The 16,179-nt window shown below is 48.1% G+C and overlaps 1 protein-coding gene across 1 annotated transcript; it reads right to left on the reverse strand.

Moving 5' to 3' along the window:
• Positions 1–11,340: 11,340 nt before the first annotated feature.
• On the reverse strand, positions 11,341–15,495 carry Tex51 (testis expressed 51). Its single transcript, XM_059246051.1, has 9 exons — positions 15,268–15,495; positions 15,103–15,177; positions 13,702–13,791; positions 13,451–13,468; positions 13,287–13,370; positions 12,003–12,078; positions 11,877–11,916; positions 11,672–11,733; positions 11,341–11,562 (listed from the first exon to the last, which is right to left on the reverse strand). Exons 1-9 carry the CDS (start codon positions 15,464–15,466, stop codon positions 11,415–11,417), a joined length of 792 nt encoding a protein of 263 aa, XP_059102034.1. The 5' UTR covers positions 15,467–15,495; the 3' UTR covers positions 11,341–11,414.
• Between the last annotated feature and the right edge of the window lie 684 nt (positions 15,496–16,179).

Below are 16,179 nucleotides of genomic sequence, written 5' to 3' on the forward strand. Positions count from 1 at the left end.
GAAATGGGACTGTTGAAATTGACACTTTGCTGCCTGTGGGGCTGAAGGGACAGCTGGGGGATTGAGAGCCCTTCCCAACCACTTTCAGAGGATCTGAGTTCAGTGCCTAGCACACATAAGGAAGCTGAAACAGCTTGTAACCCTGCCTCTGTCTGCACCTACATGGATACACACACACACAAACACACCCACCCACACACACTAAAAATAAGTTTAAAAAATTTTAAAAGTTGGCCGGGCGGTGGTGGCGCACGCCTTTAATCCCAGCACTCAGGAGGCAGAGCCAGGCGGATCTCTGTGAGTTCGAGGCCAGCCTGGGCTACCGAGTGAGTTCCAGGACAGGTACCAAAACTACACAGAGAAACCCTGTCTCGAAAAACAAAAAAAAAAAAACCAAAAAACAAAAATTTTAAAAGTGTCTGCTCCACAAGGGAAGCTGTCAGCAGAGCAAATGGACTGTAGAATGAGAGAAAGTCTCTGATAGTTAAATCTCAGATAGGGGCTGATGTCTGGAATATGTAAAGGTTTGTAAAATTAAATACCAAAAGCACAAAAACAAAGACAGGAGAAAAAAAAAACCCACAAAAACAACCCAAGTTGCTGAGGGGGGAAAAAAAAGGCTAATGACTTCCTAAAAGAAATACAATGACCAATAAGTAACTTAAAAAGTATTAAACATCCTTATCTACTATGGAAATAGAGTGGATGAAACTTCTTTAAGATGCCATCCCTGGGCCTTTGAGCTGGGTGGCTCAGTGGTAACAGCATTTGCCACAAAGCCTGATGACTTGAGTTTGATCCTCAGGAAGCCCCCACGGTAGAAGGAGAGAAGCAGCTGCTGCTAACTGTCCTCTGACCTCCACAAGCATGCTGTGGCACGGGTCCCTCCAAAAAGACCACATGTCATCCCAGCCAGGACGGCCAGGATCAAGAAAACACAGGACAACAAATGGTGTCGAGATGTGCAGAAAGAACTGTTCACTGTGGTGCGATTATTCACCTGGTACGGCCATTATGGAGATCAGAGGGGAGCTTTCTTTAAAAAATTAAAAATGGAATTATCATGTCACTCGGTTATACACCTCCTGGGTATAAGTGCACGTCCTTGTTTATTGTTGGGTTATTCACAATAGTTAGGACGTGGAAGTAACCTAGGTGTTCATCAATAGATGAAGAAATAAAGTATGGTATACATATAGTAAACTTTTATTCAGCTGCGAAGAAAAACAAAACAACAAAATATACAGGAAATGGGATGGACCTGCAAAGTATATTAAGTGAGGAAACCCAGACTCAGGAAGCAAAGGGAAAACACACAGCTCTCTTCAAAGGAGAGGTAGGCTCACAGCAAGCTGCGGTGGACTCCAAACCATCCCCAAAGTGGGAAGCCTGTGCAGTGAGGGCTTAATGTGTGAACTGCTCTCATGCGCCTCAGAAATTCTTGTTTTATAAGCAGACATAGTTTCTGATCAACCCGGGGAAAACCAGCCTGGTTTTGAGGACGGTGTGAAGAATTGGTTCACTGCTGGAGCACAGGAAGTGGCCAAGGTCTGTCGGGATCTCCAGCGAACGCTGGGGTCCTTTAAGCCCTTCTGCCTGTGTGCACATACCCATGCTAAAGAAATAATAAATAGGTGGGTTCTTATAAGGCAGATAAAGGGCCCCTGCCTCTGGGGCTTTGGGCAGGTGTTGGGCACTCTTACCGTCTGCTGTTAGGTGAAGTGCAAGAGTAAGGATTTGAGTTCAGAAAACATGAAGGAAAAAAAATCAGGTGTGGTGCACACCCGTAATCCCGGCACTGGGGAGGTGAGGACAGAGGGATTCCTGGGGCTTGCTGGCCAGCCAGTTTAGTCCAGTCGGCAAGCTCCAGGTAAAAGTGACAGACCCTGTCTCAGAAAAACAAGATGGCTGGCTCCCAGGGAACAAAGAGAGTGACTTCTGGCTCACACATGCACATACATACACCTGAATGTGCACCATTACACACACAAACGTGTGCACATCTATGAAAGAAATCGGTGTTACAGTGTTCACTGGAGTTGTGTTTTAAACACATCTGACGCTCATTTTCCTGTAAACAAGCACAGATATTAAGGGATGGGGTAATGTGATTCCCTAATAGCAGCCATTGGTCTCTCAGTACTCTGGCTGCGCTGAATAAAAGGACTGTCAGTCAGACAGCCAGCAGCCAGACTACCCTGGTGGCAGCACCATCCATGGAGGTCCTGCAGGCACTGGCTGGAGAAGGCTTGTACTAGACCTTTTCTAGTCCATACGCTCACCTGCACCCCCTTGTGGTCGATCTGAGGAACTACAGTGACTGGGTCTGAATGATTAAGACTGATCAAACATAAGCCTCTGAGGCTGTGACTAAGGCTAAGAGGAAAGTCTATGATGAATCCAGACACCACTTCTCAGGCTACACAGTCAGGCTGCGGAGGCTCCCTGGGTGAGTCCTCTGGGAGACTCACCGGTGCTGCCATCCCTGAGGTTATAGCACTAGGCTGGATAAAAGTCTCTCTTAGGGAGTTTTTCTTCCCCACTTTAGTAGTGAGCTGAGTGGGAAACGGCCCAGCATGGTCAATGGCAGCCGAGTCATTGGCAGGTCCAGCTGTGAGCAGCAAGGCCGCTTGCCTGCTGACCTGAGTACCGGCAGGTGGACAGTTCAAGAATGGCCAGGGCAGGGAGGAGGGCAGCAGAGGTGGGGCGGGGGAGGCAGAAAAGGGGTGGGGGTGGGGGGCTGTGCTGAAAGATTGATAGCCTTAAGGAGAAAGGGGATGAGAAACCAGGCTTGAGAACAGTGACGTCCTTAGGGCCGAGGGTCTCAGACACTCCAGGTTCTGGGCTGTCACACTGCCTAGGGTGAAGGGCCGAGGAGTCTTGATACCGATGCTTGCCTGCTAGCCCCAGACAAGGGACCCCGACTTCCTAGGAACCCTGATACCTAGACTTGCCCGGAAGCTGCAAAACCAGCTTCAGCCAGCAGCTGAAGAATTTGACTTCCCAAGCCTACACAATATTCACAGAGTAACATCTGCAGACCAAAGGGTCTGCAGACTCAAGGCCTACAGCACCCCAGGGCGCCACCAGCCACGATCCCATCTACCTACTGTTGTCACTAGCTGCCGTCAGACATCAGACATGGAGCTGAAAGCTACCCGGAGACCAGGGCTTGAAAAGTTGCTTCTTGTCTACCCTGACTTCTGTCTAGGTCTCAGACAGCTGATTGACAACAATCTCAACCTTTTCTTCCCCCCACCGCCTCTTGCTGGCCTGAATTCTTGTGGGGACAGGGAAAGGGATCCTTTCCCATTGCAGGAAAGAGGTGTGGTGACCACAGCTGAGACCTTGGAAAGAAAGGGCTGTGTGCTCAGTAGAGAGCCCAGTCCCTGCCAGCTCAGGTACGACTGGCCTGGGTGGGAGGTGCTGGCTGCCCAGAGGTCAGTGCCATCGCCACAAGACCTGACTTAGGAGGCTGCCACTCGAGTGCACTTTGCTCTCTGTGTCTATGTCCACACCAGCCTCTCTGAGGATTCGGTGGAAGTCTTCCCTGGCATCCAGTGGATGTCTTTGTCTTAGCTGTTCTCTGGAAAGCCAAGGGTTCCTGTCTTGTCTGTGTCGAAGAAGTCTAATGAGGACAGGACTCTTGTGGGCGGGCGGCAGGCCCTGGGGAAGCTCTGCTGGGCCCAGGAGTCTTTCTGTGTTAGACTGATGGCTCTCACCCTCTCTTCTGGATTATTCTTTCTGCAGAGAAAACTCTTGAGAACCTGAATACTGCTCCCTTCCATCCTCCCTCGGCCTCCTCTCCTCTCCCTTGGCTTCTTCGCTCTTTCTGTGTGTGTGCGTGTGATGGTGCACATGCGTGTAGAGAGGCCACAGGAGGATGTCAGGCATCTCCCACAGCTGCTCTCCACTTTATTTTTTGAGACAGGGTCTCTCACTCCACCTGGAGGTTGACTATTCGGCTGCTTAGCTGTCCAGCCGGCCCCCAGGGCCCCCATCTCTGCCTCCTCAGCCGTGGGGTTACAGGTACATCCAGCTTTTTTAAAATGTTAGTGCTGGGAATTGAACTATGAAATTTTCAGGCAGCTGGATGGATTTGAAAAGAATTATATTGAGGTGACCCAGACTCAGGAATCACAAACCAAATCTGCAGCTCTTTCCAGAGGAGGTGTAAGCCCACAGTGAGCTAAGGTTGACTCAAAGCCATCCCAGAGCTAAGAAGTCTGTTCATGGGTTTTGTCCATCTTCCCTGTCCTTTTCCTCCCCTCCATCCCTCCCTTCCTCTTTCCCTCCCTCCCTCCCTTTCCTCTCTTCTCCTTTGTTTAACAAAATCTGGCTTCCTCTTTAGTACACATTCCACCTCAGAGGTCTGAGGTGCTGGACACCTGTTGCTTTGTGCTCCCACAAGGGCATGTGCAGAGCTGGTCCCTGGAAAAGTGCTGCCAGGGCCCCTAGCATTCTGGGTCCCTGTGACCTCAGCTCTATTTCAGAGGCTGTCATGGGCAAGGGACATAGGAAAGAATAGCCAGCTTGTGAACCATGGAAAGGGGGTGAGAGTCCAGAGACTGTGGCACTCCCCGCCTAGCAGAGTCAACTTGTTGCTCATCTTGAGCCAGTCCAGATCAGTAAATGTTTCACAAGGGACAGCCAGCCTTGTAAAGACTCCTTTTTAAAAGACTCCCGGAGCTCGCAGTTGGACAAAGGTTCTTCATGTGGTTAAGGAAGTCGGCTCAGAAGCTGGGTGCTTCCAAAGCTAACACAAGTCTAGAGAGCAAGGTATGCCTCAAAAGAACAGTGTGTGTGTGTGTATGTGTGTGTGTGTGTGTGTGTGTGTGTGTATCTATATGTATGTATACACACACACACACACACACACACACAAAATAAATCTTAAAAGAAGACTTCAGCGACTGTGGACAGCTGGATTTGGATGTGCCTTGTCATTCAATCACAGTAATAACAAACATTCATTTCCCCTGAAGTCAGGCTTCCTAACTACTGTCTTTCTGTCCTGGCTCCGAAGTAGCAGTTGCCTAGCACAGTGAATGAGTTCTTCCTTCTTTCTCTTGACAGGGTCACTTTGGTGACCCAGCAATGACTTTGCTCAGACTCAGTAGGAGGAAACGTTCTTATACTGTCATTGCATCCGTTGTGGGGTGACTTAATCAATTTCATGCCTGTTCTTCTCTGACAGTGGCTCTCTGGGGCTGGGTTTGTTCCAGGAGCCTCATAGTCACTCCCCACAGATGAGATCAGCAGTGAGTGACAGCAAAGGCTGATCTCCTGAGGCCTTTGATAATGGGAAGAACCGGATGCATAATAGAGCCATACTTAGGGTGACCATGCACGACCAGAAAATGTGTGTGCCGGGACTGTGGAGATGGACGGCTCAGTCAGTAACGCTCCTGGTGCAAAACGACAAGGACCTGAGAACCATCTCCGAACCCAGGTTAAAAATAATAAAACTGGGCATGGTGACATATGCTTATGACCCCATTGTTGGGGAGGTGGAGACAACAGGATCTCGGGGACTTGTTGGCCAGTCAGCCTACCTAAATGGACAAGTTCCAGGTAAAGTGAGAGACATTGTCTCAAAAGACAAGGTGAATAGAAAGGCACCTGAAGTTGACTTTTGGTTTTCACATGCACGCACACACATGTGCACTAGCATACACATAAACAGGCCTACACCCACACACACAAAAACATACATGTAGTAAGTCTCGGTGATAGAGAAGCAGGCAGAACAGTGAGGAGTCTAGGCACATTTCTCTGCTGTGGTTAGTAGCTGGTGTTGCTAACCTGGGTGACGTGGAGGACGGTTCAGCTGGTAAAATGCTTGCTTTGTGAGCACGAGGAGCCGAGTTTGAGTTCCAGATCCCGTGTGAAGAAAAGCCAGGTTCATAGAGCTAGGAAGGTGGAGTTAAATGAATTTCTAGACCCCCTTGGCCAGCCAACCTAGCCTATCTGGTGAGTTCCTGTTCAGTCAGAGACTGTGTCTCAAAAATCAAGGTGGAATAGACCCACACCTCCAGGGAGGCGCATTAGACCCACACCAGCAACTTCACCCACCCATGTATCCCATCTTCTTTTTTGTGTCCCTTTCCATATCCATCCAATGGGTCAAGAGTTCAATCCATGCCACCAATCCCATCTAACACAGTGGAGTGCCCTTCCCCCGTGCCTAGGTGGGGAGTCTCCACCCACTCCTGCCAATTCCATCTATTCTAGTTGCACACACTTGGTCCCTTCTCAAGGCAAACACTACACACACACACACACACACACACACACACACACACACACACAATTAACTTGGGGATCATCACTACCCAGAGAAGGGCACTAGGTTCACACCAATAACTCTACCTACTCCCCAAACTTACCCAAGGACCATATCTGCCTTCTGCTCCCTCCCTCCACTTCTTTAAATGGACAATTTCAGATTTATATCACCAACTCCACCAACACTCCTTACCTAAGTCCTTAGCGCCCCACTCCCTGACTGCTGAAGATTGACTTTGAGTATCCACTTCTGTATCTACAAAAGGTTTGCTCCTGGACTTATAAACCTCACTTAGCTCAACTGAGCCAGGACTATTTATGAAACTCCATTTGAGTATCAACACTGAATAGCCTAAAGATCAGATATAGCTGGTCAACCACCTGGCAAATTGAGGTCACAGGAAACAGGGTTCCAAACAGCTATTCAACAAAAGAGAGGCAGGATCTCCAGACCAAGAAACAGTATCAACAGCCTCACTCCAGATGCCCATATCCAACTGCAAATACACAAACATGAGTAATCAAAACAATGTCTCCACCAAAAATTTGTACTCCCATAGTTGTTCCCAAACAAATGTACTTAGGTAACTTACAAGACAATGATTTCTATTTCTATTTTATTTTGAGACAGGATCTCTCTATGTATGTCTCTGAATGTCCTGGAGCTGAGTATATTGGCCAAGCTGGCCTCGAACTCACAGAGATCTGCCTGCCTCTGCCACCCGAGTGCTGGGATTAAGGCAGGAACCACCATGCCCAGCCAAGACAAAGATTTCAAAAGAGTAACAACAAACACAATTGGAGAACTCAGTAAAGATATGAATAAATGCTAGAATGAAGACTGCAGAAATATGGGCAGTTGAATAAAATAGCAAAAATAATTCAATATATGAAAATAGAATTGAATAAAGAGAAGAAAAAATCCAAAATGAAATAAAACTGGTTATGGCAGCAGCATACAGGTCAAAGGCACTGAAAATATTTTCAACAAAATTATAGAAGAAAACTTCTCTAATCTAAGGGAAGAGTTGCTTATCAAGAGACCCAAGAGGCACGCAGAGCATCAGATAGAGAGGCTCCCAAAAGAAACTCCCCATGTTGTATAACAGTCAAAGCACTAAATGTAGAGAACAAAGAAAGGCTATTGAAAGCAGCAAGAGAGGAAGACCAAGTCCTTTACAAAGGAAGTCTATCAGAATACCAGATTTTCCAGTGGAGACCACAAAAGCCAGAGGAATTGGACTGATAATCTACAAGTGATGAAAGATCATGTATGTCAGCCCAGACTACTATACTGTACAAAACCGTCAATCATATTTGAGAAGGAAAGGAAAAATTTCCATGACAAAAACAGGTTAAAGGAATTTATGACCACTAAACCAGCTCTACAGAAGACACCAGGAGGGATTTTTGGGGCTGAAAAGACGGTAAAACACACTTGAGACGATACAGGAATGAATAAGCAGTTCCAGAACACTGAATCAGAAGAGGTTGAATGAAATACCACAAAAGCAAATGACACACATTTTCAACCATAACTCTGAATATTAATGGCACCAATTCCACAGTAAAGAGATCTTTGTCTAACAAACAAATTGGATCAGAAAGCAGGGTCTATCTTTGTGCTGCCTCCAAGAAATATACCTCATAGTTGAGAGTCACAGTCCTTGATATGCACACATGTACACATCGATCCCCAACAAGCACACCTCACATACATGGACATATGCACATATATAAACAAACACACACACACAAAATGAAATTAATTTCTGTTTTGAAACTGTGTATGTTTATCCCTTGGTTTCAACGAGTGCTTGGTTCGAGGAACCCATGAGCCCTCAAATCTGTAGATGTTCAAGTACCGGGGCTGAGAAAGGGCTCAGTGGGTAAGGCTCTCCTCTCACAGGTGTGAGGACATGAGTTTGAATCTCCAGAATTCATTTAAAACCATGCCCTGGTTCTTCCCTCCTGAAGTAAGAAAGTATTAAACTTTTTGAAAAATTTCAGAAACCTACAGTTATGAGATCTTGGATAGTTTAAAGAGACTTTGGAATTTTAGAGAGACTTTGGAACTTGACAGAGAGTTTGCATATTTTCCAGAGCCTTTGGGTGTTTTAAAGACCTAGGACATGCTTTTAAGGGGTCAGAGACCAGAGAATTCCCAGAAGCTCAGACCAGCTGGCCAAGTTGACACAATGCTAAACAGCAAGACACCCTGTCCCCAACAATGTGCAAAGTGAGAAACCTACACACACACACACACACACACACACACACACACACACACCCACCATATACCCAGATGTACATCAAGGATAAAAAGCTGAAGATGGTGTAGTATGATCACACACCACTTAGCAATGGCACAATGTTTTGAGAAGTGGATCTTTGGTGACTTTGCGTGACCGTCATGGGAGGAATTTACATAATCTACAATAGCTACGACACCACTGAGTGATATGCTCTTGTGGGGCCACATATTAAAATGTGAAAATAACCCCAAACTGTGGTTATATTTTATTTGTGTGTTAATAAATAAAGCTTGCCAGGAGATCAGGGGGGAAAGGCCAGCCATTTTAAGTAAACAAAGAAGTCAGGCAGCACACGCCCTTAATCCTATCACTTAACAGACAGGGTCTCTGTGTGTTCAAAGCCACACTAGGGAACACAGCCAAGTGTGGTGACACACACCTTTAATCCCAGTACCAACCATAGAGGCCTGGAGGTCTGTACAGACAGACAGAAAGTGACAGAGCTGTGTAGGAAGAAGAAGTGAGGTTGCTGGGCTAAGAGCCAATCAGAGGGTGGAACAGCAAGGCAATAAAGGCGTGGGTACGGGCGGTGGTGGCGCATGCCTTTAATCCCAGCACTCGGGGAGGCAGAGGCAGGTGGATCTCTGTGAGTTCAAGGCCAGCCTGGTCTACAGAGCAAGATCCAGGAAAGGCGCAAAGCTACACAGAGAAACCCTGTCTCGAAAAAAACCAAAAAAAAAAAAAAAAAAGAGAAAAGAAAAGAAAAAAAGAAAAAAATAAAGGCGTGGGTAAGACAGGAAGTAACTCGCATTTGGAAGCTGCAGAGTTGGTGAGGTGAGGTTGGCTGGTGGCTTTCCCTATTTCCCTGATCTAAGGCTTTCACCCCTATATTTGGCTCCGTGTTTCTTATTTAATAAGACCATTTAGAAATTCTTTTACACCAAACTAGCAATACCTTAATTGTCCATCATCAATAGAAATGATAAGCAAATAGACGGTGGAATAGTATAAATTGACAAAAATGAACACATTAAAGATACTTATGTATACTATGAGTATTAGATTTTCAAACTATAATATTAAGAAAAACGAAGTCAGACACAATAGCGTGACACTGTAATTATATTATTCAAAGTTCAAACACTGTAAATTGATTTATGATATTAGTGGTTGTATTAAGCTTTTTTTTTTTTTTTTTTTTTTTTTTTTTTTTTTTTTTTTTTTTTTTTTGATGTCATTTAAAGCAGGGAGGGGTTTATTCTGGCTTCCAGTTAGACAGAGACCTTCCAACCTCTTGGGGAAGGCATGGAGGCAGCAGCAACATGCAGGTTAGTCACACTGCATTCACAGCCAGGAAGCTGAGCGTGAACAGGAAGTGGGGTTGGGCGAGAAAGCCTCAAGTCCTGCTTCTGGTGACCTAGTTCCTCCAATGACACTCCACCTCTTAAACATTCTACTGCCTTCCCAGATAGTGCTACCAGCTGGGAACCAGGTGTTTAAACACTGTGAGGGATTCTGCACACTGAAACCGAAGCCGTGGGGCACTGCATCATTCAGCATGTCAGTCAATGCTAGCCTGCATATGGGCAATACAAGTCCCCTAAGCTTATCTTACTTGGTGACGCTGCACCCACCTTAGAAGGGGTGACCCTTTGTGTGGTGCACATAGTGATGAGATATCCCATGATGCATTTCTCACCACCCATTTCCTTCATTACACTGTACTGACTGTATTTGCATATAAGCTCTGGTCATTTGAATGTCCATCCTTAGTTCCTTTGGAGTTGGGAGCCAGAGTCTAAGTGCTTCCGTTCTGCTTCTCGCTTTCATGGTGCCTGTTTCTGGTAGTCTAGAGAGGACACAGTGCGAGAACCGGGAAGGTTGTGCTAAACAAGAGGGTGTTAGATAACACCGTGGAAAGACACTGTTTTCTGTTCAGCTGCTACAGCAAGCCCCATAGTCCAGACCAAAGCAGATGGGAGTGACTTGTGCCAGGTACCACATTAACATAATTCAGTTTTGAGTTCATTTTCATACTTTTCAAAAACACACAAGGAATTCAAGGCCAACAATAGAAATAGATGCCAGACCGAGCTGAGACGACATGCGTCTTGGATTTCCATTGCTGTGATATAATACACCATTACCAAAAGCAGCTTGGGAAGGAAAGGGTCCATTTTATCTTGCACTTCCACATCTTAGTCCATCACTGAAGGACGCAGGGCAGGAACTCACGACAGGGACCTGGGGGCAGGAACTGAAGCGGAAGTCATGGAAAAACACTGCTTACCGGCTTGTTCCTCATGGATTTCTCAGCTGGTTTCTTACAGCACCCGGGACCACCAGCTCAGAGGTGGTAGTGCCCACAGTGAGCTGTGGTCTCCTACATCGCCAGTCAAGAAAAGGTACCACAGGCTTGCCCACAGGCCAGTCTGGATGGGGCATTTTCTCAATGGAGGTTTCTTCTTCTAAAAGGATTCTAGCTTGTTGTAAATTGACATAAAAACTAGTCGGCACAACATGATTTTAAAAAGTCTCCCTGCCTCCACCCACACAAAGAAAGTCACTTGCAGGCCCAGGGCTGTCACTGTTGACAGAGGGTTCCTGGGTGATTTAAATGCAGTCAAGTTGACAACAGAGATTAACTACCAAATCTACTAAAACCCAATCTCCAGAAAAAAAACAGGAAGAAATGTTTTTTAATGAAAACTATTTTACAAAAGGATATGTGTTTGGAGGGAAGAGAGAGAAAGAGAGAGAGAGACAGAGAGAGAGAGAGACAGAGACAGAGAGACAGAGAGAGACAAAGAGACAGAGACAGAGAGACAGAGAGACAGAGAGGCTTGTCTGCAGAACTGCAGAACACCGGACTCAGAACTCTCCTGGCCCCAGGGAGGAGTGCGTTGTGTGAGGGATAGTCACCAGGGCCAGAGATGAATTAGCTGTCAGATACCATGTGTTCTGATTGCTGTTCTGAGTGCTGCTCACTTCCTGAAGGAGGTAACTGTCAGCCTCTTCCCTGCGAAGAGGAAAGAAATGGGACTTTGCTACGCAATCCCAGGCCCTCTGACTTACTACTGCGAGTCCCGCCACCAAAGCCACCCTGGGGGCCAGGACAAAGGTATTACCCTGCTGGCTTGTTCAGGTCAGAGTTCAGGGCAGAGGGGGGAGGTGGCTCTTCAGGGGCACTCTGGTGAGAACAAGAAGCTTGAGGAACTTTGCTTATCTGGGTCCTGGGCCCCAGCTTCCAATATCTGCACACGCCAGACCCAGCAGGCAACAGCTGAGCCTCAAGGCCTTACTCGCCCCAGACAGGGGAGTGTTTCCTAGTACCTCAACAGCCTTCTTCTTTTGGAGCCAGAAAAAGTAACCACTGGGCAAGAAAAAGGGCGAGAGACAGGTCAGTGAAAGAGTGGGCGTGTGTCCTTAGGGGCAAGGAAGCTAAGAGGAGCCACTCACCCAATGCCAGCCACAGCCAGGAGCATCAGGATGCTGATGAGGATCACAAGCCACTTGTAGGACCGAGTGACACTGACTGGGGTGGGAGAGGAGGAGCCGGGTGTTTGGAGGCTGAGGCGAGGCACTTGAGGTTACAAAAGGGTGTGTCCCGGACAGATTTGCCCTTCAACAGAGTGCTTTCTGTGTCTGGGGCCGCCGAGACTGCAGGACTAGGAAGCGGCAGGTAAAGGGTGCTGCAGCTGAGAGATGGGAGGGAGGCCGGAGGAGTGGTGGGGGCTTGAGGTGGAGTCAGTGAGTCCTTGCCTGGTGAGCACAAGGACCTGAGTGCCATCCCCGGTGGGATGCCCCTGTAATCGCAGAGCTGGGGAGGAGGTGTCAGGCAGATTCCCGAATCTCACTGGCCAGCTGGCCTAGTGTATTTGGTGAACTTTAGGCCAATGAGAGACTGTGTCTCAAAAAGAAGATGGGGCATTAGGGAGGTGGTTCCCAAGCAAAATGCTCGCCACTGAAGCCCAAAGGCTGGAGCTGAGGTACCCAGCATCTAGGTAAAAGTCAGATGCAGTAATCTGTGTGTGTGTGTGTAATCTCCATTCCTGTGGGGGCAGATGGATGGGAAGAGGATCCCCAAAACTGTGGGACATCAGGCCTGGATGAGCAGTGGTGAACAAGAGAGCTTGTGTCTCTAAGAAGGTGGCAAGCAAGGACAGATGCTGGAGGCTGATCTCTGATTGCCATACTCACACTGTGACACACATATCTCTACACAGACACACATGCACACACAGATGCAGACAGACAGACAGAGAGAGAGAGAAAGAGAGAGAGAGAGAGAGAGAGAGAGAGAGAGAGAGAGAGAGAGAGAGAGGCACTGGTGGATGCTGGCGTGAAGTATAGCTACACACTGAAGAGTCATTCACCCAGGTTTAGCTGAGGCACAGGGAGGAAGGTCGGAGGAGGCTCCTGGCTTACGGTTGTGGGGTCTCAGGACAGTTACTGAGGAGGACCCTGAAGGCAGAGCCAGTGGTATGGGATGGGGGTGTTTCAGGTATGCTGAATCTGAAGACCCAGAAGCAGTGGCTCTCAGTCTCTAAAGCCAGGCAAAAGGACATTAAAAAATCCTCAAAGGTTCTCTTGTCCTTCACCCAACAGGAAAGGAAAATCCAGGAACATTCTAGCTAGGATAGAAAAGAATAACGGACAGAGATGGGAAACCCAGGGGTGGAGGGTTTGGGAAAGGGAGGATGAATGGAGTGTAGTCCAGTGAGTGGGGCAAAGGCCACTGACCTACGCAGAAGGTGGGGTCATTGCAGGACAGGAAGTGCGTCTGGCAGTCAGTGCATACAGCGACTTCCACTGGGGACAGGAGGTCTGTGGGAGCGATGGACAGGAGCCTCAGACATGGTGGGACCTCTCGTCCCTTCCTCCAGCTCAGCCCCGGGTATACTCACCGCAGGAGTCATTGCAGGCTGTCCAGGAAAGTGAGATGGTGGAGAAACTGAGGCACTAGAGAGGCAGACAGAGCTGGGAGTGGTGGGGAGTGGGAGCAGGGCATGGGACTAGGAGACTCCTGGAAGGAACCTAACCTGTGGGTAGTACAGAGCTCCTGGGGAGATCTTAGGAGGGACTGCCCTTTGGGTTCTACCGTCCGTGGTTGAAGGGTGATGGGTGGGGGAGTGATAGGGTCAGCCCCATCTCCTACCCCTCTGCTTTAGCTCCTGGGACCTCTCTTTCAGCTTCTCAGACAGAAGACCCTTCTGAACATTGATCTCTTCCAGAAGTGCTGACTTATCTGGGTGTGGCAGAAAGGAATGAAACTCACTGACATGAAATTAGTCTTTTGTGCACGTGTGCACACGTGTACGGGTACACATGCATGTGAGTGTGGATGCTGGCAGTCACCCTGGAGTGTTTCTCTTCAGGAACCACCCACCTTATTTTTGAGACAAGGTCTCTCTTTTTTTTTTTTTTTTTTTGGTTTTTTCGAGACAGGGTTTCTCTGTGTAGCTTTGCGCCTTTCCTGGAACTCGCTTTGGAGACCAGGCTGGCCTCGAACTCACAGAGATCCGCCTGCCTCTGCCTCCCAAGTGCTGGGATTAAAGGCGTGCGCCACCACCGCCCGGCGAGACAGGGTCTCTTATTGGCCTGGAACTCTATTCTGGCTGTCAAGTGAGCCCAAGCGATCCTCCTGCCTCTGCCTCCTCAGCACTGGGCTGACAGGTACAACCACTGTACATTTTTTTAAATGCAGGTTCTGGAAATTGAATTCATGTCTTCATGCTTAAGGGCAAATCTTTTAATGATTGAGCCTTCTCTCTGGTTTTATTTAAAAAAAAAATGTGTGTGTGTATGTGTGTGTGAGAGTGTATGTGTGTGTGAGTGTATATGTGTGTGAGCGTATGTGTGTGAGTGTGTGAGTGTATGTGTGTATGTGTGAGTGTATGTGTGTGAGTGTATGTGTGTGTGTGTGTGTGTGTGTGTGTGTATGTGTGTGTGTGTAGAGATGAGAGAGAGTCATATGAGTATATATCTGTCTGTGTGTTCCTCTGAGTGTGGGTGTGCACGTCACAGCATGTGTGTGGATGCCAGAGGATGCCTTGGATGACAGTCCTCAATGGTGTCTTATTTCCTGAGGCAGGGTTTCTCATGGTTTGCTGCTGTGTATATGCAGCTAGCTGACCCAGGAGCTTCTGTCTCGACCTCCTGTCTCCCTTTAGGAGCACCAGGATTACAGACATGTACTAACACACCCAGCTTTCCCAGGCTGGGTCCTGGGGATCTGAACACAGACCCTCACGCTTGTGGGTTAGCGATGTATCTACTGAACCATCTTCCCCATCTCCCTTGACCCTGAGACTCGGTCTCATGTATCCCAGACTTATCACTATGCAGCAAGATGGTCTTGAACTTATGGTCCTCTTGTCTTCACCTCCGAAGTGCTAGAATTATAGGGCTGGACCACCATAGAATGCACAGTGACACAATGTGCTCTTCAAGAAAGCTTTTCTGCCCACTACCACAATAGCCTCCCGGGAATGCTGTTTAGGTCAGGTCTTGGTAACCCAACTCAATCCCTGGGGTCCTGGACATTTGTTCTCCTTACCATCCCTCAGCTTCTTAATGGCTTGGTCTACATGGGTGAAGAAAGTAGCTGTTTCCTCTTCCAAATGGTCTTGAGCTGGGAATGGGACACGGGACAGAGAGATGTTGGGAACAGGATCAGGTCAGGTGAAAGGGGTGCTCCCACCCCTGCCCAGCTGTGCCTCACCAAGATACCAGGGCATGAGTAAGGTGTTATCCTCCAGGAAAAAGGAGTGTAGGCTTTGTGAGAGTTCTGTGGGTGGCCCTGGGCTGCCCCAGAGCACCTGCAGGTCGTAGTCCAGCAGGGTGGGCAGCTCTGGCCAGCATCGGAGGCAGCTCTTCCCACTGGTCACCGGCAGGAGGCAGATCAGCAAGACACGAAGCATCTTCTGGAGTCTTTCCCATGTATTCACAGTCCCGTGTGGAACACGGTTGTCCTGGGAACGGCAGAACAAAGGGAAATTCCACGGCCACAGCAAGGGTCGTCTGAAGTGAACCCAGGCTGAGGTATCACAGCCATCAGGGAGGGAGAACAGAGACTGAGGAAAGTAACATCAACATCAACATATGAAAGAAGCCAGTTGGCCGGGAATGGTCTGAGCTTCCAGGTTGTGGGGAGGGACATGGGGATGTATTGTCTATTTGGGTAAAAGCTTGAGGGGAGTTATTATGGCATTGACATACAGACAGGCAGACAAACGGCAGTGTGGCCAGTCTCAGGCCCAGGAGGTGGAGTGTCTTAGAGGAAGGGGGAAGATTTCACAGCACAATGGGAGGGATTTCTGGGGTACAAATATATGACTATGGGAATACAAGGGAGGTGAAGAGGAGGGTCACATGGAGGTGAGGTACAGTCACTATAGGGTGGGATGTGTGGCCTCCGGCGTCTCCCACCCCTGCACTGGTATTCTGGAGTCCGGCAACCTGATCTGGAAACTTCCTTGGGCAAGTGAGAACGGCTCCTATCATTCTGGGATCTGGACACTAGAAGAGTCTGTTTATATACTCATGGGCAGGCTCTCAGTAGCGGGCTTGCCAAATGCTCTACAGCAACTGTAAGGAGAGGCATTGCCTGATCAGCCTGTCGCCTCAAATATAC

The sequence above is a fragment of the Peromyscus eremicus genome, chromosome 19 (genome assembly GCF_949786415.1).
Source record: "Peromyscus eremicus chromosome 19, PerEre_H2_v1, whole genome shotgun sequence".
Taxonomy (NCBI): domain Eukaryota; kingdom Metazoa; phylum Chordata; class Mammalia; order Rodentia; family Cricetidae; genus Peromyscus; species Peromyscus eremicus.